The 26,088-nt window shown below is 42.2% G+C and overlaps 1 protein-coding gene across 3 annotated transcripts in view; it reads left to right on the plus strand.

Moving 5' to 3' along the window:
- LOC111064912 (partitioning defective 3 homolog) overlaps positions 1 to 26,088 on the plus strand; it is a 40,888-nt gene continuing 14,800 nt past the window's right edge. For all 3 annotated transcript variants that reach the window (XM_041595653.1, XM_022352754.2, XM_022352758.2), the window contains exon 1: positions 1 to 1,243. In XM_041595653.1, the coding sequence (XP_041451587.1) occupies positions 1,124 to 1,243 (120 nt within the window). In that variant the 5' untranslated portion in view covers positions 1 to 1,123. The remainder of the gene's footprint in view (positions 1,244 to 26,088) is intronic.

Consider the following 26,088-nt stretch of genomic DNA (forward strand, 5'->3'; position numbering starts at 1 on the left):
TCTCGCAGCGCGATGTTTAACCACTGGCAGCTCGTCCGTTTTTGTTAATTTTTTTTTTAGTTTAAATAATACGTTAAGAAGGCAATAAGTGTGTAACCAACCGAACCCACTACGAAACACGACGACAGCAACAGCAACGCTGACAACGACAATGATCGAGCCGAATCGATGCGCCAAATCTTGGTAGTAGTTTGAGGCCAAAACTAAAACAACTAAAAGCCACGGCTAAAACAGCACAAAGGAGAACTGCAGCTCTGGCTGGGGCCGCGGCAATCGACTAAAAAAGCAGATTATTTATTGCAGATATATACGTATATTTGTGTATATAGTAGTTTTTTTTTTTTGCTGGTGTGACGCGCGTTTTGTTACGACGTTTCCGATGATCTTGGCCCGTTGTTGTTTGCCTTTCGTGTTGTTGTAACTCGTTTTGTGCGCGCGTGTGTGATTCATGCAACCCAACAACAACAAAAACAAAAACAACAACAACGACAAAAACAGTGAGATATGCTAAGTAAAGGAATGGCAAGGCAAAGAGAGTAGTAGAAGCCACAAAATACTTCTTTGACGCGTGCATCCTTCGATTGAGAGCGCAAGATAAAGCCATACACACACAAACACAGCACGATCGCACTCAGTGAGAGTGAGAGAGAAAGATATACAGAGGGACAGAGAGAGAGAGAGAACAGAGGTGTGTTGTAGTTGTACAGCTGTCAAGTGCGCCGAAGCAGCGGCAACGGCAGCGACGCTGACGTCCAAGTCCTTTTTCGTTCGACTAGCAGGCCATCTCGCTTGCACGCTAGATCACTCTTCTCCTCCGCTGCAGCTGCCTCTCTAACAACCGAAAACCGAAAAACCACGAACAAGAAGCAGAGAGAGAGAGAGAGAGAGAGGGAGGATGCCAACAACAAACTGCAGCAGCGGCAGCGGGAAGACAAGCATAAAGAAGAGAGCAGCATTCCATTGGAAAAAAAACGTGTGCATTATTATTAATATAATTAATAATTACTAAAACAACATCGAAATACATGTGCGTTCGTGTGAGTGAAATAGAAAGTGCATTAACAACAACAACAACAAAAACTGTAAAGTGTAAAAATACCAATACTACAGAAATACAAACGAAATGAAGGTTACCGTTTGCTTCGGCGATGTTCGCATTCTGGTGCCCTGCGGCTCTGGAGAACTTCTCGTCAGCGAACTGGTAAAGGAGGCAACGCGGCGCTACATCAAGGCAGCCGGAAAGGTAAGAAGGCCCCCCCCACCAACACCAACACTACCACCTCCCCCCCTGTACTCGACAGCGGAAACGCTGCACTTGAGAAAGAGAGTAATTACATAAAAAATATAACTCAAGTGAAGCCCGAAACGAAAGACCCGAAAGACACACAAAAAAAGGTTCTTCTTTTGGAAGGAAGGGGAGCCAGCCCCTCGGTTGGCTCTCTGCGGTGAGACAGAGACAAGAAACAATGATGAGAGAGCAACAAACAGTAAGAGTGACAGAAGAAGAGTGCATGACCATGTGTATGTGAGTGTGTAGGTAAAATATTTGAATAATGATAAGACAGTGAGCAAGAGAGGGTGAGGAGGGAGTAGATGGAGGGAGAGTGAGTGAGCCATAAAAACAAACACGGAAAAAAAAGGAATTTGAAAGAGATGATAACAACAACAAACAAATCGAAAAGAAAGAAAGAAAGAGACGAAGAAAAGAAGAGCCAAAATAAGCATGAGAATTATAATAATGTAAGAAAAAGGCAAGCAGCAATCAAAAGAACATTTTTGATATCTCTCTGAACCCATTTGAACCCCGCGTTACAACCACACAGTAACCGAGGTGTGTGGGTTGGAGCGAGGGAGGGGAGAGGGGGGAAAATAGAGCGCAGCGACAGGTAACCCGAAACAAACAAAAAACAGCATGATGGAAAGGGTGGGAGATGAGATGCACTGCTGCACTATGGGGCACAGATCGTAGATGTGGGAACCCTAATTAATGGGAAATTTGTGTGTTGGGGTTTCGGATCGGGGAGTAGATCCTACGAGTAATATAATTAATCAAAAAAGGTTTGGCTTTTCCAGGTAACTCGAAATTTGAAATCAATTTTCGAATGGGGCGTGGTGGGAGGGGAGGACTGGAGTGGAGTGGAGAGCGCCCAGTGGATATTTTTTATAATGATTTTGAGCTGTAGCTTTTCCTTTTGATTAAGTCATTATGTGGCTGGATATGTGCTCCAGTAGGGCTCCATTTCCGGTGCAACCTGTGTGAATTTTTTCCGTTTGGTTCGGTTGGCTTCCATTGTCTGATTGTCGGATTTTCGGATTGTCTGGCCGCAAAAGACGTGAAACTGTGTCAGCTGGGGCTGTGGCTGTGCAACTGAATGCAGCGAAAATGAAGAACGAGATGAGACTGAGACGCTTTCCATTTCGCGATCACGTGTGCGGCGTGGACGCAAACCCGGACAATTCCAGACCAAACCAAATAACGCCAAAACTCAAAAACACCAAAAACCCACACAAAATATCTACAACTTGCTAATTATGCAATTAAATGATACACCCCCCGTCTGAATAACGTTTTTGCAAACTCGACAAAAATCAAATGTCTTCCAGCTTTGCATTTTGGAATTCTCTTCACACCACATACGAGTAACACTCCCCCCGGTCTCTCCCGTATGTAAAGATATAAAGATTATAGTATTTCTACAATTCCTCTTTCGATTCCATTTTGCTGCAGCTGCTGTCCGATGTGAGAGCGAAGCTATATTTTCTGTTTTCTTTTTTATTTGTTTCCCATTCGTCATGGTTTTTTTTTGTTTTTTTTTTTATTTATTTGTTTTTGGTTTTTTGGTTTTTCTTATCTTTTTTTTCGAGCATGTGCCAGAGCAGAGCCCGTGGAAGAAGCAGAACCAGAAACAGAAACAGATTGAAACCTATTTGCAATTGCATATTCTAGAGACTAGATACAAGATATTACGAGTTTAGTTTCTTTATGTAGCATTGAAATATGCTGTACGAGTATTTGGCATGTGCTGCTGCTGCTGCTAGTGCCAAGTGCAGTCGTGGGATGTGCTTGGCTGGCATCTGTGGGATTGGGTTCGATTCCACCAGTATCTGTTGAATGCAGAAAGTGCTAATTAAATACAATTCAGTTTGATTCAAGCATAAATTTATTTTAAAATATTTCCAATTCTGCTCTTATTTAATTTAAATATGAAAGACTGAGACTAATTTAAAATATATAATTTGTAGGAAATGTAATTAAATCGAATATTTAATAAATTTTCACTCTCGGAGTAAATCTACATATTGAATGACCTTTTTCAAATCTATTTTCAGTATTTTTCTCTGGGTGCTTAACAAAATAATCTATTTGATTTGTATTTAAATTCTTCTCCTATAATTCCCCCTTTGGACAATTTGAGTCATCTCCGATCTTCCCCCCAGAGTTCCTTTGTTTGAGCGCAGCATCCAGTGGGCGTTTCGACGTTTCTTATCAGATAAAAATAAAAACAAAAAGCCATCGCTGCGCTGAGTCTGTTGTACCGGGGGCAGGGGGAGTGCTATAAACTGTCCGCGCACTTGCTAAAATCGTAATGAAAAAAACCGACTACACAGATGCCCTTTTACAGCTAAAAGCTAAAGGCAAGTTGCAAATCAAGACAGAAATCGGCGTACCCAAAAAGGGTACAGAAAAAAAGGCAAAGCTTAACAACAACAAAAAATTCATTGAGCATTTTTCTTGTCGCTGTTTCTGTTTCTGTGGGACTGCCGCTGAAATTCTTGGCATTAAGTGGCAACAGCAGCAGCCAGCAGCAGAAAACCAGTTTTTTAACAATTTGTAAATTTTTTGTTGTTGTAGTCATAACAAGAAATATCCACCAGCAATGCTCTCTCTCTCTCTCTTTCCCTGTCTCTCTTTGTCTCTGTCTCTTTCATAGATATATTTTTTGCACTTATAATTCGTAGATTTTTCTACTCTCCCGTCCCCGTTAATTGTTAGTGTATTTTGAGTGCGCTCTAATTGGTTTAAGCCAATAATTAGAATGAAAATATGGTAGCAGCTAGCACCTACAGCACCTCCTCCCATATGGAATGTGGGGTGGAGAGGGGCAGAGCACTGTTTGCGGTATGTGGAACGACAATAAGCAAAGGGGGAAGAGGTGGAGCGGGGTAAATAATCAATAAATCCAAGCAGCAAACACCTTGAGAAGTTTCTTTTTATGGCCAATGGAATTTCGCGTGGAATTCATTGTGTGTTTTGTGGTTTTTTAGGGGGTTCGAAGGTAGGAGAATGTGCTATGAAAAGTAACGATTTTCGGGAATTTGAGTGGATTGTTTTATATCTAAACTGCGGATAAATAACCAAACGAATCTACGAAGGAAGAAGCCCGCCCTGGTTCAGGGTTTCCTTCCATCATTCATTTTCTTATTTTCTCCAACGATGCAAAATATGTGAAAATATTTGAGAAGCAAAAGCAAAATCCATGGACAAATGAAAGCCAATTATGGAGGCACAGAAGAGAGGCACTGACCAAAAGAAGAAGAAGAAGAAGAATGGAAACCATGGAAGATATTTTACGACCTGCCTCACACACGAACCTCTATTTTATTCTATTCTTCCTTCTTCCTGCTATCTTCTTCTGCTGTTATCTAATCTCTCCCCCCCCCCCCACCACCACTCCTTCTCCAACCCTTCCTTCTTGAAGAAAGAAAGAAACAAAAATCAATTGCGTTTCAATGTTTTTCGCTTCACTAAAAATATAAAGTACAGTGCAGGGCATAGCTATAAAACTAGTTCAGGTGCTAATCCAGACAGTAAGTACAGGCAGTTCTCTCATGAGCAATGCCAAGCAAATGTTTGAATAAATGTAACCAATATTCCCCAGTTTAAAAATTCGAAAAACAAGCAATATTTTATACAACACAATTAATCTGTTTTTGAAGTGTCGCCTCACAATGCGCTGCTGACACGCAGCGTCAGGGGGGACCCCTCCTCCTCCTCCTTTGGCTACCTAGAGCCAACGCCAACCATCCCAGCCATCAGCCATCAGCCGTCAGGTAGCACTGTACTATATAGAACTGTGCACTGGTCTGGTGGCCCGCCCGTGTGTGTGCTGCGAGGGTTGACTGCAGCCTATACACTCGTAATAATAATAGTTTCTGTTTCTGTTTTGTCGGTTGTCATGACAGCAACCTGGATATATATATGAACATACGTACATACATGTAATGTCTGGCCCGAACGTGCATACATATGCACATGTACATATAGAACAAATATCAGTTGGCTGCGTCATTTTCTACTAGTATACATATATAGATACACACATGTCTATATGTACATTTAGCCACTAGATATTATTATTATTCTTATTATTATTGCAGTGCATTGTGGGCTTTGCTGATTCACTGTCTGGCTCTCTCTCTCTCTGCCTGTCTCTCTCTGTGTGGCAATCGAGATACCAAATTAGGAGCGAGAAATTCAATTGAATTACGAGAGTACTCTGATGTTTTTTTTTGTTTTTGTCTTTTTTTAGTTTCGTTTTTAACCTTCTCTCCATCTCCCCCCTTTTGTGTGTTCTTCTGGTAATTGAAAATAATTTCCACAGCGACACCCACTCGCACTTGCAATAATAATCAAAGAGACGCCCACATTTAATCTATCTATCGATTATAAGTTAAAAATGTCGCATGGTGGCGACTAAAAACAAATAAAATAAAACCTTATTGAATTGTGAAATTCTATGGAATGAATGAACAGAACAAAAAACTTCAGCGATGTTTTTACGGGAAGAAAAAAAAAACTCGGTTTGCCGTAACAGAACTGTGGAAGGATGTTCAAACATTCGATAAAATAGGATGATAACTATTCATTTGGATGTTTGAATAGTTGATAAATTCTTGTTTTGCTTATCGACTGCATTAAGTGTCCCTCTTTTTCCACTACTCTCCATTCTCTCCATTCTCTCGATCTATTATCTATTTTATTTCTGTTTCGTTTCATTTGATTTCTCTGTTGTCGAATTCGAATGAAAGGGACAAAAGCAGAAGGAGAAGAAGACAAAGGATGAAGATGGAATTCAGGTACGGGATTGGGGCATTATACAAATTTATTTGACTTCCATTTGCCTCGCACGATTTCACGATTTTTTGTGGGTTTTGAATTGGAATTGGGATGAGATTGCTGCTGTTCATGTTGTGTCTGTTGCAGGAGGGGCATGCATATGTATATTATTTTGTTCCCTTCTAGAATTACAAAACGTTTTATTGCCACACTAATTGAGTATCTATTTTCGGTCACGCACGCCGTTTTCGTTCCCATTCTCCCATATTTTGTAGATAGTTTTTGGGTGCATTCCAATCTTCTGTGGGGTATGCTCTAGTCGTATTATTTTTGTTTGTTTGTTGCAATTGCTTGGCCGCATATTCCTGTGGTATTTTGTGGTGTGGTGTGTGTCTGGTGCCGTGGTTGGGTGTGGTACGGTGTGTGCCTGGTGCGTGTGCTCCAGATGGTTTTTGGTTTTTGCTTCCGTTTTTGGGATGCATTCGAGACGAACTACCTTTTGGTAGCGCCTTCAGGAACCGATCCCCGGCGCCTGTCGTTGACATAAGGGTGGCATTACCAGAGAGAGAGACAGAGAGAGAGGGAGGAGAGTGTGGTGGTGGGACAGCTGCTGTTTTGTTCTGTTTGTGGCATGCAACTGCATGGCAACAAAAGGCAAACAACAAATTAATTTGTTAATTTTTGTTTAACTATTGACGTTTCATTACCCCAAAAAGCGGAAACATGAAATACACAAACCCATCGTGTACCCACCCCCACTGCCACTACCACTCCCACTCTCTCCGCCCCCCTGTCTGTCTCCTGACTGACCCTCGTTGCACCCATAATTTCCACCGAATATCATTCAAATTAATTTGTTGGCTCAAAGGGGCAGCGTTAGAGCAGGGAGCGTTTCAGGGGTTACAGATTCAAGCTGCCTGACAGTCGTAGCGTAGTTCAGAGGGCGGGGCAATGGGGGCTTCATTGAAGGGGAACCCCGGGGTCAAGTGCAGGTTTTTCCAACCTTCAACCTTCATTGATTTCTTGAGCTTCCCGCCCAACAGTGGAATGTTTTTTTATGACTTTATGACGATCTTGAAATTGAAATTATAGGCCGATGAATGTAAGCCTTAACCTTTACCTGTTTTAAGGTATATGCTTACCATTCCAGGAACAGTTTGCGCATTAAAATTTATATAATTTCACATGTGTACCCGAATTTTGAAGACTTTCTCTACTATTTTGAAACAATTCTGAATTGATCTATTATTTATTTATCGGTTAATTTCATGCTACATCCCAGCGCTACAAGTTTCAGTTTATTGTTTAAATATTATTGAGCTATTTTATTTTTTATTAATCTTCTACTTAAACCATACAAGTTTTTTATTAGCTTTTATTATAAAAGATCACGTTGTTGTGGTTAATATAATTGAAACTTATCATAATTTTGTATAATAATTTTTTGTATTACATTACAAGTCCTATTAAATTCTTGTTATTTAATTTGTATTTGCTTTATATTTTTTGTACCTGCATTTATTAATATATATTTTTCATTTTAATTGAGCTTTGTTTAAAACTAGTTTTGTTTTGTTTCTGTTGTGCCATCGAACAAACGGAACAGTCAAACAAAGCAGCAAAACAAACAAAGACCAAACAATGCAGCGATCTGTGCCGGGCAGTTACTAGAGTCCGTTGTCCGAAGTGGGCGTGACAGCCAACCAGCTAGCAGGCCAGCCAGCCGCTCCTGATCCCCCATACCCAGTGGCCCCCCTCATGCAACGGCCCCACACATTCTGCTGTGCAACAACGTGACGTTTTTGGGAAATGAGTAAGCGCAAAATAGGCACGGTTTCAGCATATAACCCAGAAGCTTTAGGCCATTACGAGTATATGCTTACATATGTATGTGTGTATGTCTGTGTATATCTGAACCCCATAAACCGTTCAACCGATCGCACATGGCTGATATATATTTATGTATGTATGTAGAGGAGCTGATGTCCAGTGTTTGCCAAAAGGGTTGGCTCTTGGGTCAACATACGATACATATACTCATATGCCATAGCCAGTCATCGTCACCATTCATCGTCATAAAGCACACACACACACACACCACCGATACGATACTCTCTTGTAAAACGGTAACTTATCGTTGCTCAACATTTTCTCTGCACTTTGTTTCCTTCGTTCCTTTTCTCTCGTCTGCTTTTACCATTCGATTCTTCCGTTGTATTCCCAGGCGGTAACCGAAAACCAAGAAAACTTCTGCTGAAATTATTTTATTTCTTTTCTCGCAATAAAAACAAAAAATCGCAAAAAATCTCAAACCCAGAACGTCGCTCACGTTTTGGTGATAAAAAGTAACGACAAATACATACAGATTTATGTGTGTATGTTTTTTTGCGGAGCAGCAACGTCGGGAAAAAAATGAAAACAATCCCCGCCGCCACTCAGATTTCACTTGTTATTGTGGTTATATCGGCCGTAAATATTACTGAACAGATTAAGAACCGATGTGCAAAGGTACCCGATGTTTACCCTAGGTATCCATAACAAATTCTGAGTGCAAACAACATTATTAACAAAATATAACGACAGACAAACATTTGGCAAAGTCCACAGAGGCTTCAGTATCGAGTGCATTGAATTAACAGTTATTGGGATTAAGTAGAGCTTTCCAGGCAGGCAGACGCAACAGCAGCAGCAGCAGCAACATGAAGCGGAGAGAGAGCTCGAGAGAGAGAGAGCTTTGGGTAAGGTCAGGCACACATACACACATACAAATATCAGACTGCTGGAAAGTGGATAATTCTAGGAACAAAATTGAGTAATTCTTGCAATCTAGCAAACAATCGAGAGTCATTAATATCAACAAAATTATGTACACACATATATACATATGTATTTAGACATATGTATGAACATATGTCCATAAACAGTTTGTGAGACCGCGCATCTGAGAAGTAGTCGGCGGCGGCCAAAGTCATATTTACGTTGACTCACATTTCCACCTAAAAAAAAATGTCGGATCGGGTCGCTGCTGTATTTCCTATTTATTTATCCAGGTGTTTCCCTCAAAGAAAAGCAAATACATACAACACCAACAACAACAACAAAAAGCCATGCGAAACTTTAATAAATGAATCATCTGAAAGAGAGTAGAAGCGGTAAGAGAGATAAAGAGAGAGAGAGAGGAAGAGCACAAGAATGCTGATGAAGGCCATCTCGGCAAAGGTTGCCCGATTCCAAGTGTGCGGAAGATGCCAAGAAGCAGGAGGTGGTAAGGTGGGCAGAGGTGGAACTCTGGTGTGGCTTTGGCGGCTTTGGTTTTTACATTCTTGTTTTTTTTTTTTTGTGCTGTATACCCAGTAGTTGTGGCGTGTAAAAGGGTGTATCTTTTTCGTAACTGGTTAAAGATTATTCTTGCATTACTTTTGTACATAGCTCCATGTATTTATGATAAATTTGATAAGATACGATTTAATTATAAATACCAGAATTTGATTTACTGGGTATCCCTTAGTCGGATTCTCGGATTATTTGACATTTTTCCTACTATTTTCGTAGGCGCTGCACGTGCAAGCTTTTGAATGAAGGAAAAATTTAAAAACAACAACAATAAGGTACAGAGAGAACCGCAACATTAATCACATCTCTCTCTCTCTCTCACCGGCATGTGGGTGCCACGCCTTAGAAAAAAAGAATTGCGCATTTTGCCGTGTGGTGCCCTGCCTGCCTGCCTGCGTTCTTCTTATTCCCCCTCCAGCACACCCCTCTGTGCGCTTAATTAATTAAATAATTTGCTGCGGGGGCGATGATCTCTCTACTCTCTCTCTCTCTCTCTCTCCTTTTGCATTCCGTGTTGTTGGGCTTTCGCTCTCCCAATGGTTGCTCTCTCGTCGTCTCTCTTGTGCTTACAAAAGACTGAGGCGACAAACTTGGCAAATGGCGGACGACGATGCGGCGGCGGTGTTCCAATTGAGCGCGTGTTTGATTTGCGTCTGTATCTGTGGCTGTGTCCGCTGTAGTGCACCCACATGCCCCCAACAACAACAACAACAATACCAATGGCTTTGGCCTTAAAATTTCATTGGATCAACAACAAAAAAAAACAACTACAACTACAACCAAATGCCCCCCTTGTGGAGGGTATCCATGATGTTTAGCATACGTTTTGCAGAACAGAGAATATCATGAAATGTTAAGAAAGAGAGAGAGAGCCAAGGGGGACATTCCTTGAGATATTTCTTTGAATTTTGATGAATCCATGCCAATTGAAAGAGCGACCAAGGAAACATCTGTGGGTGTTTTATTTTGTTATGGGTTAAACGGAAATATTTGTACATATTTCGGAAACCAATTGGCAAGCAATTCAAGAGTGATTTTTCAACCCGCAAGACGCGCGCTTTCGGTTCGGTTTCTGATTAATTAACAAATGTGGTCGTCGTCGTCGTCGGTCCACAGACAAACAATTTCCATAGTCCACTTTTCTTCTCTCCATGCATGTATCTCTGTGTCTCTCTTTCTCTCCATTATTTATGGTTTAAAAGTCACCAAAGACTTTCCATTTATTTCATTTCCTCCGCTTCTCTCTTGTAACCATTTTTGGGCTTTTAATTTCACTTCCATGAACAATAAACCACACAAAAAAAAAAAAAACCAAACAAAAAAAATGTATTTCTTTATAGAAAACAGTATGAAAAAAAAAGGTTTGTCATAGTTCTGCTCTTGAGTCTTTTTTCTTTGTACATTATTCGGGTTGTAGCATATTTTATTTTGTTTCCCCTATTTGTTAAGTGTTATTTCTTTATTTTTTTGCCGTCATGCTTTTGTTTTTAATTTCATTAACTTATGTCCACGGTCATGGTCTTTAGGTGTCAGGGCTAGGGGGCGGGGCTGCCGGTTCAATGAATTTTGGTTTTTCGGACTTTATTTTAGAATATATGGATCGTTCCTTTTTAAAAAAAAAATTCCTAGACATTTTTACGCGCAAAATTGTGATTTCCGGCTTCCTGATTTTGCGGTTCTCTTGCGGGCAGCCGTAGCCATGCCATAATCCACCTCATAAACGGCGTACATTTTATGATCCCATCCCCAGCGTAGAAATGATATTTCCCTGCCCATGCCATAAACTACTCTTCCACTCTCGTAATTTCTTTTTAATGTGCTGTCGCCTGGACCATTGACAGAATTTCCTAGAATTGAAAAAATGTTAACCTGAAGCTGAAGCAGCGCTGTGGAGGGAGAGGGGGTGCTGTATTACCTTTCTGTATCTCTGCTCTCCCTCACGCGTCACTTGTTGGTGGTGCTGGGATGCGGTGCGTTAAGTGCGTTCAAAGGAAGATGATATGGAATATGGAATAGAAAGGGTTATTGTTGTGTGTCGTGTGTTGTGTTCATTGTGTGATTATATTCTTTGGAGTACAGTACACTACCACAGTCAGTACTCCCCTCAAGTGTCATTTAGCATGAAATCGCGATCCTTTTGTTTGTTGCTTTTGCTTTTGCCTTTGCCTTGCCGTCTCTGTTTCGTCTCCGCTCCGCTCTTCTTTTCTCTTCTCTTCTCTTCTCTGCTCTTATCTTTGTTTTTCTTCGTTTTGTGCGGATGAAAGGAAGCTTTCATTTAACGCTTTCTACTGAACTACAGTGGGACAAACATAGAATGGCTGTGGAAAGCAGCTAATGGGACACCTGGCTGTGATTTTTATTTTTATAAAAATTTATTTATTTTTATTCGAAAATGTATGTATATACATATATTAAATATGAGTTTCCACTGTACTCCCCGATCACAGTTGCCGTGTGTTTCTGTGTGTGTGTCATGCGACATTCATGTAAATCTACTACCCCCCCGCACGTTCTTGATGTCGTCTCGCCCTTTCGATTCCGCAAACAATAAATTATATTGTTTTGGATACCTGTGCCTGTCTCTCTGGCACACACACACAAACACACCTAACACATACACGCTGTGCGTTGCCTGTCTTTTTCTTCTTCTTCTTATTCCTCTTCTTGGATCTTTGCTTTTGTTCTGCTGTTGCTCTGCTCTCTGCCTGGTCCCTGCTCTCTTCCACCAACAGCAGCAGCAGCAGCAAAGAAGGAAGGGATCAGTGAGAGAGTGGGAGAGAATTGCCCAAAAGGGGAATTCAGCTACCAATGCACCGTTTAATGTGGGGCTTTATCTCTTTGTTTGCTTGTGGGTCTTAAGGAGGGGCAACCCACACAAAAAGAGAGAGGGGAGGGCAGCTCACTTACTCACTTGATTGATTGATTGATTGATTGATTGAGTGATGCTGCGATGCTCCAGCCTCAGCTGTGGCCTGTTCGCCTTGAAAAGCACATCGTAATGCGTTTCCGTTGTATTGTCATCTCTCGCTCTTGCCACATCTCGCGCTCTCTCTCTCTCTCTCCCGCGCTCGCTCTCTTCGCTCTCCTCGAATCGCGCGATGCTTTTGCATAACCCAATAATTGGACAGAGGGAGACGGAGATTTAGACGGGGGGAGACGATGCGATGCTTTTGTAATGACCTTTTGTTGACCTGCCGCGGCCTGACCCGCACTCTAACCCCGCCCCCTGAGCTGTGGACGCGGCATTGCGGAAATTCACACACATCAAAAACAAAACAAAACGAAATAAAAACAAGCAAATGGCGCTTGCGCAATATCCGATTCGATTTTCGTTGTTGTTTTGTTGCGTTTCGTTTATCTTTTTTTATTCGTGATTTTGGGACACCCTTTAATTGTGATCGTAGGAAGAGTCGCTGTGACAGAACTATCTATCATTCGATTGGATACAGATACGCCAGGAAGATACAGAAGATCCAGGGAATACCCCACACTATTGTGGAGGAAGACGACGACTAATCGCTTTAGGAATTTAGGCATTTTGGAGCGTGGAGTGAAGTAACGTGGAATGAAGTGGAGTGTGGCACGAGAGCTGTGTGTTTCTTTTTAGTTTCTTTGTTTTCTTTTTTGTCTCTGGGTCACCTTTTGGTCGGATTTGTTACGTTGGCGCTAAATGACTTGCCCAAAAAGCGACGAAAAGCGAATGAAAAATGAATGAATGAATGAAAATGAAAAGCGAATTGAATGGCCCAAATAGTGCCGAATCATTGGTGCAGGACATTATCTGGATGAAATGGAATAATCTCTCCAGTATGTGAAAAACCCTAAAAAAACACAATAAAAAAAAGAAGCCAACAGAACCCGAAGGCAAATGTTTTGTGTATCGTATAATTCGATCGATCTACCAGTTTTCTATCTATACCCCAGGATCTTCTGCCTCTCCGTTCCACTATATTTATATTCAGAGCAAGTCAATCCATAAATAACGCCAGACGCGACATTCCCTCAAAAATGTCGAGGGAGGGGCTGGGCTGGGGTTGGCTTTGGGTTGGGCTCTCCTCCTCTGCACTTAAGCCCTCTCTCGCATTTAGCTACCTCTAATCCAGATCCTCCTTCTCCTCGCACTCTGCGCCTGCCCCTGCCACTGGCACTGGCACTGGCAATTCCTCTCACGTTTCCTTGGCGGACTGCGTGTCAAATCAGAGTGCTGTGCCCCAAGAGTGCAACGGGATGGGGGCTGCACACATCTAAGGCGCGGGGGAGCTGCAACTCTCATGATTACTGGGAAGGGAGCCGCCCCACCCGCAACACACGACAGCAACAGCAACAGCAACAACAGCAAACAGCAACAGCAACAGCAAAAACGAGTCACGAGCCACCGACTTAAGCCGCTTGTAATTGATCGTGTCTTTGACATTAGAAAAACATTTTTCTTTTTTTTTTGTTTCTCTCTCTCTTTGTGTCGCACAACTCCCTCTTCGCCCCCCTCTTTCCCAATCTCTTTCTCTCTGTCACTTTGCGGCTGCCGCTTTTTGTGGCAAGACAAGAGACTAGACCCCAGACAAGACGCCAACTGGTGCACGGTGGCTAATAAAGCGCACGCAGCGGCAGGCAACAGCAACAGCAACAGCAAATCCACTTAAGAGTGCGGTGGGGAGGGGTGGCGAGAGAGCGAGACTGGGTGGGGGAGAAGCCACACAAGGGGAGAGATTCAGCGAGTGTCAAATGAAATGAGACGTGGAACGAGTCAGAGTAAGATGTGGGGGAGCGAATTAAGGGGGAATGCTCGTAGCAGGAACGGCAGCAGGAGCAGGAGGGTGAGTAGGAGGGGGTAATGCAACAAGTTGGTGGGACGGTGGGCTGTGGGGAAATGCGCTCAATGCATGCCCATTACATTTACCTCCCTCCCACCCCCTACGCTACTTTTACATGAAGTCCCAGAAATGTTTTCAGCCAGAGCTTAATATAATTTTTTTTATTTTTATTTCGTTTGAATAATACCGTTCGTTCCCCTTACAGTGGAGAGGAGGCATGGGTAGAAGGAGGAGTAGGGTATTATGATTTTGCACTGAGAATATAAGAGAAACCATATCCATACATGCATGTACATATGTACATACATATTTGTACAAAGTATAAATAAATATTTAATAAATTGGTTGGCGAGTCTTAAATAGTCCCAAAAATGATAATAGTCAATATAAAGATTAATAAAAAATACAAATCAAGTAGAACAAACGTTTTTTGTTATCACTAGACAATAGTTAACCTAGTTATTATTATTTTCACTAATATCAGGCAGTACTATGTTCTCGTACCTATTTTTATTGATTGGAGAAAATTGGGTTAGCTGTCGCGATATGCGGGGAATGTGGCGGGTACATGTGTGCCTGCATTTGTATGTGTCCCACTTTGCCCCAAGCCTACCCCAAAATATACCCCACATAAACCACAACAACACAAATTTTAATCAACAAAACTAAAATGCCTTTTTTTTGTATTTTCTTTTCATTTTCCACTTGCAGGTAAGCGAAAAGAACCCAACCAACCACCAGAGATAAGAGCTAATTGAATGGAATGGTGGGAAGAGAGTGAGAAGCGATACTAGAACAAGAGGAAAGGCAGAGGGAGAGGGCGAGGACGAGGGAGAAGAAGAATTGGTGATAGAAGAATTGGTGGTAAGTTAAGGCATGCCACAGATGACCCAGTTGAACGTCCAGAGGGGGGCGACAACGTTGTCGTGGGCCAACAACAATTGACAAATGAAATGCAAACCGAGAGCCGACACATGCCATGGGTGCAGTGGATCGTGATGTGGCGGCAGTGGCAGTGGCAGTGTGGCAAGCTGCTCAGAATGCAGAGATTCCAGTTTGTGCCCAAAGCGGATGGGGACGGAGAGATGGGACCTATCTTATCAATCGATGGGATGTTGCAACAAGAAACCAAAATGGGGCGACTGTAGGGCCACAAATGCTAAAACCTAATCAATTATTTTTGTCGGGCGATGAGGCAGGCACTCCACAAATAACAACAACAAAAGCCGGGAAATTTTTCAAACCAAGTGCCGCCACTACACATTCATTTAGGGTGCGACAAATGCCGCTAGGCGCTAGTGTCGCACTCGCGCTTACTAGCTTGGCTGTGCAGATGGCGCCAGCAACTAGTTGAAGAATTCTCCTGTCTCGATTCTATTTCTTTAGTGAGAGAAACTGTTAATATTAGAGTCAAAGTCGAACTAAGCCACAAGGTGTATGCAAACATTTTAAATTTATATTATTTTAAATTAAAATATTTATTAAATAATTTATATCATTCATATAAATTTAAAAGAGATTGCAGTTTTAGCATCATAGCAATCTGTAATTACAGTTTTACATTGACTGAAAAGCGAAACATAGCAGTTGCTCCTATTTCCAACAGAGGACGCTACTGTGTAATTGCCCCGTTACCCGCTAGATGGCGCCAAACACAGTTTTTTTTGGCCATAAAAAGGTTCAACTTAATTGGAGAGAAAGAAAGAGAGAGTTGGTTAGTTATTGCTGAGAAGACAGAGAGAGAGATAGCTAGGGAGGGAGTGTGCTGTGACCTTGAGGTCAACGAAGCGCAAACGAACGTTGCCCACGTGGTGAGCAATGCCAAACCAAGCGGAGCAAGTGCATCCTCCACCTGCCACGCGCCCCCCCCCTACATTTGATTTAAACAAAGAAATTGTTTCAATCGAGAGAGAGAGAGATAGAGCGAGTGCACAAATGAGCAGAAGAGAAACAGACAGATCTCAAAAAACGGAACCGAACACACAAATCAAAACAAAAACCCATCGAAAATTAGGTGAAATGGTGAACGAACTTCACACCGATCTATGTACATATGTATGTGTGTGTTGTGTGTGTCTTCTATTGTTTTAAGCACAGACTAAAGCAAAAGAGAGCGAGAGAGGTGCGGAAACATTGGACCAGTCAAGCAGCTCTTGGACTTGGGCACGCAAGACTCTCGAAAAGATTCAAACGGAATTGTAATAAGAATGCAAATAGAAGAAGACACATACACCCTACACCAAATTTATTTTGTTTAAATAAATAGGGGAAGAAAAGATTTAAATTTTCGATTTGCTCAAAGCTTCATTAACAGAAGGACATTCGTATGATTCCTCCCACATATATTGTTCCTACAACTGTCCTGCATGAGTGCTGCACGAATTTACAGGGTATTCAAAACGAGACCAGCTGATGAGCGCTCAGAGATGGTGGGCAGAAGATACTTAAGATAACGAAGCGACGACAATGAGCATTTTCAGTTGGTTTTTCTATTCGAATCAAAGGGGGAATAGTAAATGGGAATGGCAAATGGGAATGGTAAATGGGAATGGTGGTTAATGGGAATGGGAATCGGTGTCTGTCCGTCCTCCTCCCATCGTGCATGCGGATGGATCCGACTACTGCTGCTGCTGCTGCTGCTGCTGCCAATTTCTCATTAGTGGCGTGCTCTCCTTTCGGCCGATGACAAAGCGATTTTTTTTGGCTATTGTTGCTAATGCCCCTGACGAAAGTTTTGGTCGGCTCTACAGTTGTAGAGCCATAGGAGACCCAAAGCGAAAGAGAATGACTGAACGAAACGAATGAATGAATATAGGGAAGCGACAGAAGAGAGAGCAGAGAAGAGCCGCAGAAGGTAAAGATTTAATTACAAGTGGGGAAAATTATCTTGATGGCTCAATTAAGTTAAGCTTTTGATTGATGTGCGATGCGATGTGATTGAGTGATTGAGTACCCAAACATTCTGGAAATTGATTAATTAAATGCAATTAGAATTCCAAACATAATTATCCCATAAAAATGAAACTTTCAGGAGAGACACAAAAATATCAAATCAAACAACCAAAAAAATATTAAAACGCAACGCTGGACATCAGTTTTGACTCGGAATCAAATTTATTTTTGCTTAAAAAACTTGTCTCCTGTATGTAAAATGCAATAAACAAAACAAAACAAAACAAAGTCTCTATAGGACTCTAGAGTCTAGAGAATGCTGTGACACCCCTTAATGCCGCTGTGTTTGCTGCCTCGCTCATCTATCGCCAGAGATCGCTCTCTCTCTCTTTCGCTCACTCTCTGTGCAATCAACATTACAATAAATAAAGTGCCACAACTATAGCCACAAATAGTTCCATACTCTATTGTTGTTGTTGCTATTGTTTGCTTGGCTGTTGGTTTTCTCTCATTAATTATGCTGCCAGAGCATTGTGGAGTTTTATTTTTTGCTTTGCTGCTGGAAAAGGAAGCGCTTTCCAGTTCGTTTAATTTCATTGCAAAGAGAATTTTCTGCGCGCAAAAAAAAAAAACAGTGACCAATAAGCAGCAACAACAGCAACAATTGCAGAAGGCACAAGGAAGGCCAATCCCATTGTTGGGAAAAAGGAAACTGTTAATGATGATGATTACGACCATCGTCATTATCAGCGCCGCCGTCTTCACTTTGCGTCGTCAATCGTTCTTGTCATTTTTTGCTAGCAAAATGCACTTCCCTTTACCCCCAGAACAACCAACAACCAGCAACCAGCAAAAACAACCACAGCCAGCAATAGCAGCAGCAACAGCAACAACAACAACAAAAGAAACAGCTACAACAATGGCAGCGACGTCCTGTCGTCGATTTTGCTATTCTTCTTCCTTCTTCAGCTCCTCCTTCTTCCACGCAACATAAATTTGCATTCTACGGAATGAGGAGGAATGTGCAGGGTATATGTGCACCTTCTGTAATAGGGTGAAATCATGGCAGAATAATATTTTCATATACTAGTATGCATCGTCATTCGATTATTTTCACTTAATTTATTAATTTATAAAAATCCGATTTATCTGATGTATTTTTTATTTTAAAATTTGTCAGCGTTTTATACTAAAAGTAATTGGTTAAAAAGAAGATTGTGACTAGCAACCAGCTCCCAAACATGCCAGAAAAATGCATAAAACTTTCTATTTTCAATTAGGAATAAAACTATTCTGCTTTCATACGAGTACGCTGATCTGGATTTCCCTTAAAATTTCCCTTGGGAGTAATCCAGTAATCGCTGTCGCTCTAATGTAGAGGGTATCAATGTTTGGTGGCGCTTCATCGCTGCCAGCTGTTTGCTGCTGTTGTTGTTGCCATTGTTTTGCATTGGCTGCATCCCCTTTTCCTGCTTCTTCTGCCGCTTATGCTGTTGTTTTTTTTTTTTGCGCTTTTCAGTTTGCGTTCCGCTTGAAAAAGTTCTGTTGCTGCGCTGCGCTGCCGCTGTCTGTACGTTGTTGTTGTTGTTGGTCACTTGCCCAGTTTGAGAGCCACTTGTCAGAGCGGGAGAGTGGAACTTCCTCGACTCTCTGCTGCTTGCTTGCTGGCTCTCTCTCTCTCTCTATCTGTGTCTCTCTTTCACCCACCTGTCGACTGCGATCGTTGTTGTGGCGCTGCTGGCCGGGCTTGCTGGCTTGGCTCTCTGTGTGGGATTTACAGTTCATTTCTGAAGCGCCCGCCATGCGACGTCGTCGGTCGGCCGCAGCGTCGCTTGTTCGTGTTCGTGGCCCGTTGCACGTTTATGCAACTCTTTGGTTTTAACGGTTGGATTTTTAAAAATTGAAACTAAACAAAAAATCAAAAAGAAACAAAAAATACACATGTGCACAAATTGTATCTAAATTTGTTGTCATGCCAAGAAAAGTGCCCGTTTGTTGTTGTCATTTGTTTTAGATATGTACATGCATATGCATATGTACGTGCATACTATGTACAAATGTGCATAGTTTTTTGTTTGTTTTTAGTGCCAAGAATGTGCTTTTTTTTTGTGTTGTGTTTGTTTTGCGTTTGCTTTTGGCTGTCAAGGCTGCTGGTGCCGCCAGTCAAGGAAATGCATTCGCTTTAACAGTTTTATGGTCACTCTTCTGAAGAGAGAACAAAAAGAGAGTGCTCACACACACAGAGAGCGTGGACAAAGGCGCGTTGTTGTGGTGTGCGTGTTCTATGCAGATTAAACTGAAGATAACGCCAGGTCAAAATTTTTTTTTTTTTTTTGTTATTGCATGTGAGAGACAAACACTTGTTGCTGTTCTCTCTATCTCTCTGACTCTGTCCGTCTTTTTCATTGTTTTTGTTAGGGGTGATTCTTTGCTCTGTTTTGTGGCTGTTGTTTCCTTTTGTTTTGCTGCGTTTGCTGCTTAGTTTCCCATGACGACGCCGACGCGGACCTGCTGCTGCTGCTGCTTCTGCTGCAGGAAATGTCTTGACAGGCACACACACGGACAGACAGACAGAAAGACAGACAGAGAGGGGAGGGAGAGACCGACTTATTCCCACAGTTCAGGCAAAGAGCGAAGAGTAAGGAATAAAGTCGGATAAGGAGAAGCAGCACAAAAATGGGAGGAGACGAATTGTTGTTGCATTCATATCTGACTTCTCCTTTGGTCCCCTGTCCCTTCTAATTAAGAGACACAGAGCCAGCCCTGCAGCTAATAAATCCATTTGGGTTTCCTGTTACAATGGGTGGGGGGGAGGTGGACGCCTAGATAATTAGGGAGGGGGTTTGTATGGAAGGGGAATTGAGTGATTGGAATGTTTCTCTACCTACCAGCAACATGTTTTTATCTTTGATCGTACCGGTACATCAGTGCATCCAATAATTCGTATTAATTTATCTTGAGATTTAATTTGAGATGCTTCTTATCTCAAGGCTATCTTAAACCGCCCCTCCCTGCTTTAGATCTCAGCTGTAAACAGTGCCTCAATCATTTTCATGGCCTATTAATGTACATATATAAATACGAGTACATAGAGGTTTTCCATTCCCCCCACCCCCACCGATTGTATGTAGCTCTGGGACCCAATTCTTAAGCCTCCTCCGTCACGTCAGCCTTGATATTGCTGTCGACATCTGCGACTTTCACTTGAAAGGAATGCAACATGCAACATGCCAGCCAGCGCGCACCCCCCGAACCAGAAACGCAAACAGAACCAGAACCAGGGGGCTGTTCTACCAGTTGCAGCTGAAGCTCAAGTTTGCAGTCTCTCTGCGCGTTTCTTGTTCTGGCAATTGCTGTTTTGGCTCTCTGTACTCTGGTTTTGTAGCCTTCACTCGTATGATACTCGCATACCTTGCTATCGATCTGTGGCGGCTCTCTGTGACCTAGTGGTGTCTATGGTTATTTTTCTTTCATTTTGGCTGAGATTTCTCTGTGTTTTGCACTCTGTTCTCTGTTTATTTTCGCTTGTCGCCCGTTGTTGACTTTAATCTTATCGTCCTTTGCAGATAAAATAGCTTTCTGGTTACGGTTACGGTTGCGGCTGTGGGGGCTACGGTTACGGTTTGTTTGTGTCTAAATTTGATAAAATATTTGCGACAGCAGTCAGGCTGGCACGAGAATGTTTTTGTTAGTTTTTGTTTGCACCCTGCATGTGTTTGTGGGTGAGGTGGGGTGGGGTCGGGTCGGGTTTGGATTGTGGTTTTTCCTGGGTCTCCCCTTTCCCTTTCCCTATCTGAAAGCCGCAATCGGTAAAGCGGTTAAGGTTTAATTTCCTGCAAATGTGATACGAATACTGAATAAAAATTTGTGTAAATAAATTCCTAGCTTTGAACTGAAAACAAAAATAAACTTTGTAATGTTCAGAAATAAATTGAAAATTACCCAGAAAAATTGAATCAATCCTCGCATGTGGAAATGGATGGTAAATGTTGCAACTTCCATTTCCCTTCTAACAAATCTGAAGATGGGAACAGAAGTCAAAAATGCAGATAAACGAAACGAATCGAGAGATAGAGAGAGAGAGATAAAGAGGGAAACAAAACATAAATACCAATAAATACCAATAAATCCCATGGTTCGATCATTAAAAAACCAAAACCAAAACAAAAACAAAACAAATACAAAAAACAAACGAAATGAACCGTTAAATGCCGGCTTGTCTCGATCGACGATTCTTCTTCCCCTTTTCTCTCTCTCTCTCTCTCTCTGTCTCTCTCTCTCCTACTCTCTTAAGTCTTTGGTTAAACAACCGCAATCTCGTGTACATCAAATTGTCACCAAAGTAGCGCCGCATTCATTGCCCCCCTCCGTCCATCCTTCCCATCCACCTGCCTGCTGCTGCCGCTGCTGGAAACTTGTTTTCCGCACACAGAAGGCGAAGCATACCGACAGACAGAGCGAGCGGACAGCGGACAGTCCGGACAGAGCGGACAGTGCGGACAGCGGACAGTGCGGGACAGTGAGTGAAAGTGACAGTGAACTCAATTGACCTGAAACGAATGCGAATACGAATACGAAAAGAAACGAATGCGTTGCGTTGTGCGGAGGCAGCGCACGTGTTGCAAGCTCACTCACTCACTCCCTCACTCCCTTTATCTGCATCTCTTTCACGATCTTTCTCTACCATAAGCCCCATAAAGCCTCGACCATGAAAGTATCCTGCACTCAATCGGAGATCTCCGTTCATATGCACAAATTTCGCATTCAAATTCTCGCTCGCATTTTTCGGATTTGCTCGTATCATTCCAAACGAATGTGACCGCGCATCTATTGGTAATTATAACTAAAGGAATCTGCGGCCAAAAGGAGCGTTTCTTGATTTTTCTGATTTTCTCCAGGTAAATCGAAGAAAAGTCATATACTTCAGATTCTGGCTGAATTATGGAAGATAAATTTAGCATAATTGATAGCTTTATGCCCTGTGCTGTATACTGGGTACTGCCACTCGTATATTCATTAAATAATGAATATTTTTTAAAGATCATTTGGGGGGAGCGGGATGGGATGTTTCCGAAACATTAACCCGCAAGCAGTTCGCAACCATGTGGGCTCTGTCTCTGTTTCTGGCTTTTACTTTTACCCAAAACTTCTGCGCTGCCTCTGCAAGGGATCTCCCAGTCTCCCACTCTCCCACTCTCTTTCTCCTTCTCTCTCTCTCTTGCATTTCACGTGCAATTAAGCTCAATGGCCGTTTAAATCAATTAAAAATCTGTGTTACTCAATCATACAACTCATTCACCGAAAAAGCCTGCCCTGTGCACCCTCCCTCCCATCATGGCTTTGATTGAGGTTCAATCAACTTTTTGGCTGTCAAGAAGCGAGCCGGTTCGGTTTTTGGGCTTTCCGGCTTTCGGCCTCCCCATGCCCCCTCCTTCTTCAGTTTATTTATTTATTTTTTTGGCAATTACGAAAGAAAAAACGGAAACGAAAGCTCTGGCAGCCGAAACTTGCAGATACCCTTGCCAGTGCAGAGATCTTTCGGTTAGGGAGGAAGTTTGATCCTTTGGAAATTGTTTGTTCCCTGGCTTCTGCCTCTCTCTCCTGCCTACTGCCAGTGGCTGACTCTAAGCTCCCTTTAAATTGCAAGTGTATGGTAAATGTATAATCAGCTTGTAACTATTTGAGTACTCACGAGTGTATTCATTGCTCGATTCATTGTATTCGCTTTGCGTGCGCCACGGCGCGGTGTCTGGTCTGTACAATGTACATACATACATAAGTGCAGTTTATGAGCTCTCCACAGCTCCACATTATAAACGATGGTCGGGGGAAAAGATGAAAGTTTTCCACCCCTGCCCCATCTGCCCCTGCAACAACAATTAATTTCGGAATACGTAACAAACGCAGAAGGAAAAGCAACGGCCAACAAACATTAAGTAAACAATTGAAAAAGAGACGGAGAGGGTGGGGGAAACAGAGGAAGACCAAATGTCAGCGAAAAAGTTTCCCCCCCTTTTTCCGAATAATTTGTCAAGAAGCTGTCACATTTTGTTTAGTGCTCATAGATACAGAGATACAAATGTATCTCATCAGTGGTTACAGAGGGGGTGAGGAGAGAGTACATAATATAGGGTATATACTATATATGTATATATAAAACTTGTGATCTCTCGGGCACGACTTTCATTTGCACACGTACCAAAAATATTATTCACATGTTACGATCATTTACATATATTTAAGATATAGAGCATCTTTCCTATACCTAAATGTATAGTAATTGTATCTTTGTCTTTGCTGACTCAAAAAAAGCATTTCAAAGCCTGCAGCTTCAACGTGATCTCCAATGCTTGCAAAACTTTTTTCTCTGGCTGTAATTACTCCTCGAACAGCTGTAGAACTCGAGCTGCGAGTAGAACAGCCGTACGATAATTAGCGAAAAGCCAAACGCCAAAAGAAAAACCACATTGCAGGCAGAACAAAAACAAAAGCAAAAGTTGATGAGCCGCAAGTTAAGTTGTGGCAAGGTGCGTTTGTTGGCTGCTGGTTGGCTGTTGGTTGGCTGTTGGTTGGGTGGCAAGTTCGTTTCATTTTATTCCTTTTTGTTTTTGTGTTTTTGTGTTTGATGTGTCGCCTGATGGGTGTTAAAGGTCTACATGAAAGCGCGGTATGTTTTGTGTAATTATGTGAGGGCTTTCTTTGCCCATCAACCTGAAATGGAATGGAACTACGATTATTGCAGCAGTGTGCATGGGCAGGTGGGCAAGGGGGCAGGTGGGAAAGGGGGCATGGTGCAGAGAGTCGCTTAGGCACTTTTGTTGGATTTTCTCTTTTTTGCTCTTGTGAAATATTTTGCTCGAGTTTGTACAGACTTTGCCAGTCCCCCATTGTTCAGTGGATATTATCAGCTACCCCCCGACCCCCGCTCCACACGTATGGGAAACTTCTCTAATGACATTTCCCCCTACCACCACAAAGCTCTGATTCCCCCCCGTTATTTATCTGTTCCATATTGAATCGAATCCCAATCGCATTGATAATAATTAAAGTGCTTAATGCGATTATTGTTGTGGGAGGGTGGGGGGTAAAAGCCAAAGGCACACAGATACATACACACGCGAAACACTCGATTATTGGAGATTAGAAAGCGTTCCAATTGACATTAAATAGCCTTAAATGGCTCTGCATCTGGGACTGCATTTCACTTTGCTTTTCCACTGCCATTCTGCTGCTGTTGCTGCCCTTCTGCTGCTGCTGCTGCTGGTTGTTTTCTCTCTCTCTCTCTGGTTGGCCATCTGTTGCCCTTTGCCTCTGCACCCCCCACACACAACGTGTTTTTTTTTTCAGCTGATTATACAGCCAAAGATCAACATTTCATTGGCCAAAAACAGACATTTTCAATGGTTGTTGCTGCTGCTGCTGCTGCTGCTGCTGTTGTTTGTTCAATTAGTTGCTAATTATTTGTGTAAATTGTTAGCATGCTCTTATTTTCCACCTTCTTTGCGTTAACGTTAATCACATGCAAAACAAAAAAAACGGCTGATACGGAACAAGGGAAAAAGTGCGAGGGAGGTGGAGCAGGGTATAGATATTTCGAACGCCGAATGTCTCTCTCTCTCTCCTTTCACTTCTCACGGCTACACTTAGACGCGTGTCTGCCGAGTTGCCGAGCTGCCGAGAGAGAGAGAGAGAGAGAGGGTAGAGCGCACGCAAGCATCGTGAATCCAGATTCATATCTAACCTCTTTTTATATTGCACAAGCTCCGAGCTTTATGCGACGGAAAAGTAAAAATTAAAAAAAATATTTTCTGCGGGTTTTGTTTTGTAAACAATTTTTTCTGAGCCTAAATAATTTTATTGTTTTGTTTTTACTATTAACGCAAAATATTCGGTCTGTTTAAATTCGATCTCTGTGCAACGAATGTGTCCGTTCGCTTATGGGAATTTCGTAGAGTGAATCCACAGCGAATTCCGTACATTCCATACACAGTGAACCTGTCCATGAACTAGTTCCGTGAACCCAGTTTGGAATGTATTTATTTTTTTATTTTTTGCTTTCTTTGACGCACATTCTCTACGCTACGCTATCCACGCAGGCGCGCACGGACATCTTTTGCTTGTTTGCCGTCTAACGATAATGTTTTTCAAATCAACAATGGGCCACGCCCACGTAGCCCCCCATCCGCAATGGCCCAACAACGGCGGAGTTTTCTCGATGCCTTCTCCAAGCAATGTTTCTCCTTTTGCCACACTCTGTGGCATGCAACGTGTAATTTGGCCTTTCTTTCCTCCGCGCAATGCATACTTTGTATATATATGTGTGTGTGTGTGTGTGTATATGTACTTTTCTGTGGCACGTTTGTGGCACTAGCATTGCTCGCCCTCGCTCCCTTTCCCCGTCTCTTCCTCTCTCTCTCTCTCTCTTCCTCTTTGATTGGAACCTCACGGCATCTCGTGGGTTGTTAAAGGCCGCCTGATTGCAAATTATGGCCAACCTCCTCTGTGGCGGAAAGCGGAAAAGCAGCTCCCAGGGCATCACAAAGGAATCTCCATCTCCTACTCCTACTCCTTCTTCCACTCCTACTCCTAGGTCTGGCAGCAGAGTTTTGGGAGGCGTGTCTCTTGAAAACTCTTTTTCATATGAGATCGCACTTTATGCTAATTTACGAGTAATTTTCTTCTGCTGTGTGTTAGTGTGTGTTTTTTAATTAATTTTTTCTCAAAAAGGTGGGGGCCACCTCATCACATTATATACGATTAATATGCATGCTATAGCTGTTCGGATTCAGATTCGGATAAGTAGGCTTATTTCAATGCAGTTCAGCATTTGTTTCCAGATGGAGAATGGATTTATGGCTCTGCTAAATAGTGTAAAGTTCATTCCAAATGATTCAAAGTATTCACAAATCTTTCCTCAAATAAATTACATTGAACCCTCCCCCCTACTCTCTACTCATTAGTGGTATAAGTGATCGAATTAAAGAGTCAATCAAT

Source organism: Drosophila obscura, unplaced genomic scaffold, assembly GCF_018151105.1.
Source record: "Drosophila obscura isolate BZ-5 IFL unplaced genomic scaffold, ASM1815110v1 contig_73, whole genome shotgun sequence".
NCBI classification, from domain to species: Eukaryota; Metazoa; Arthropoda; class Insecta; order Diptera; family Drosophilidae; genus Drosophila; species Drosophila obscura.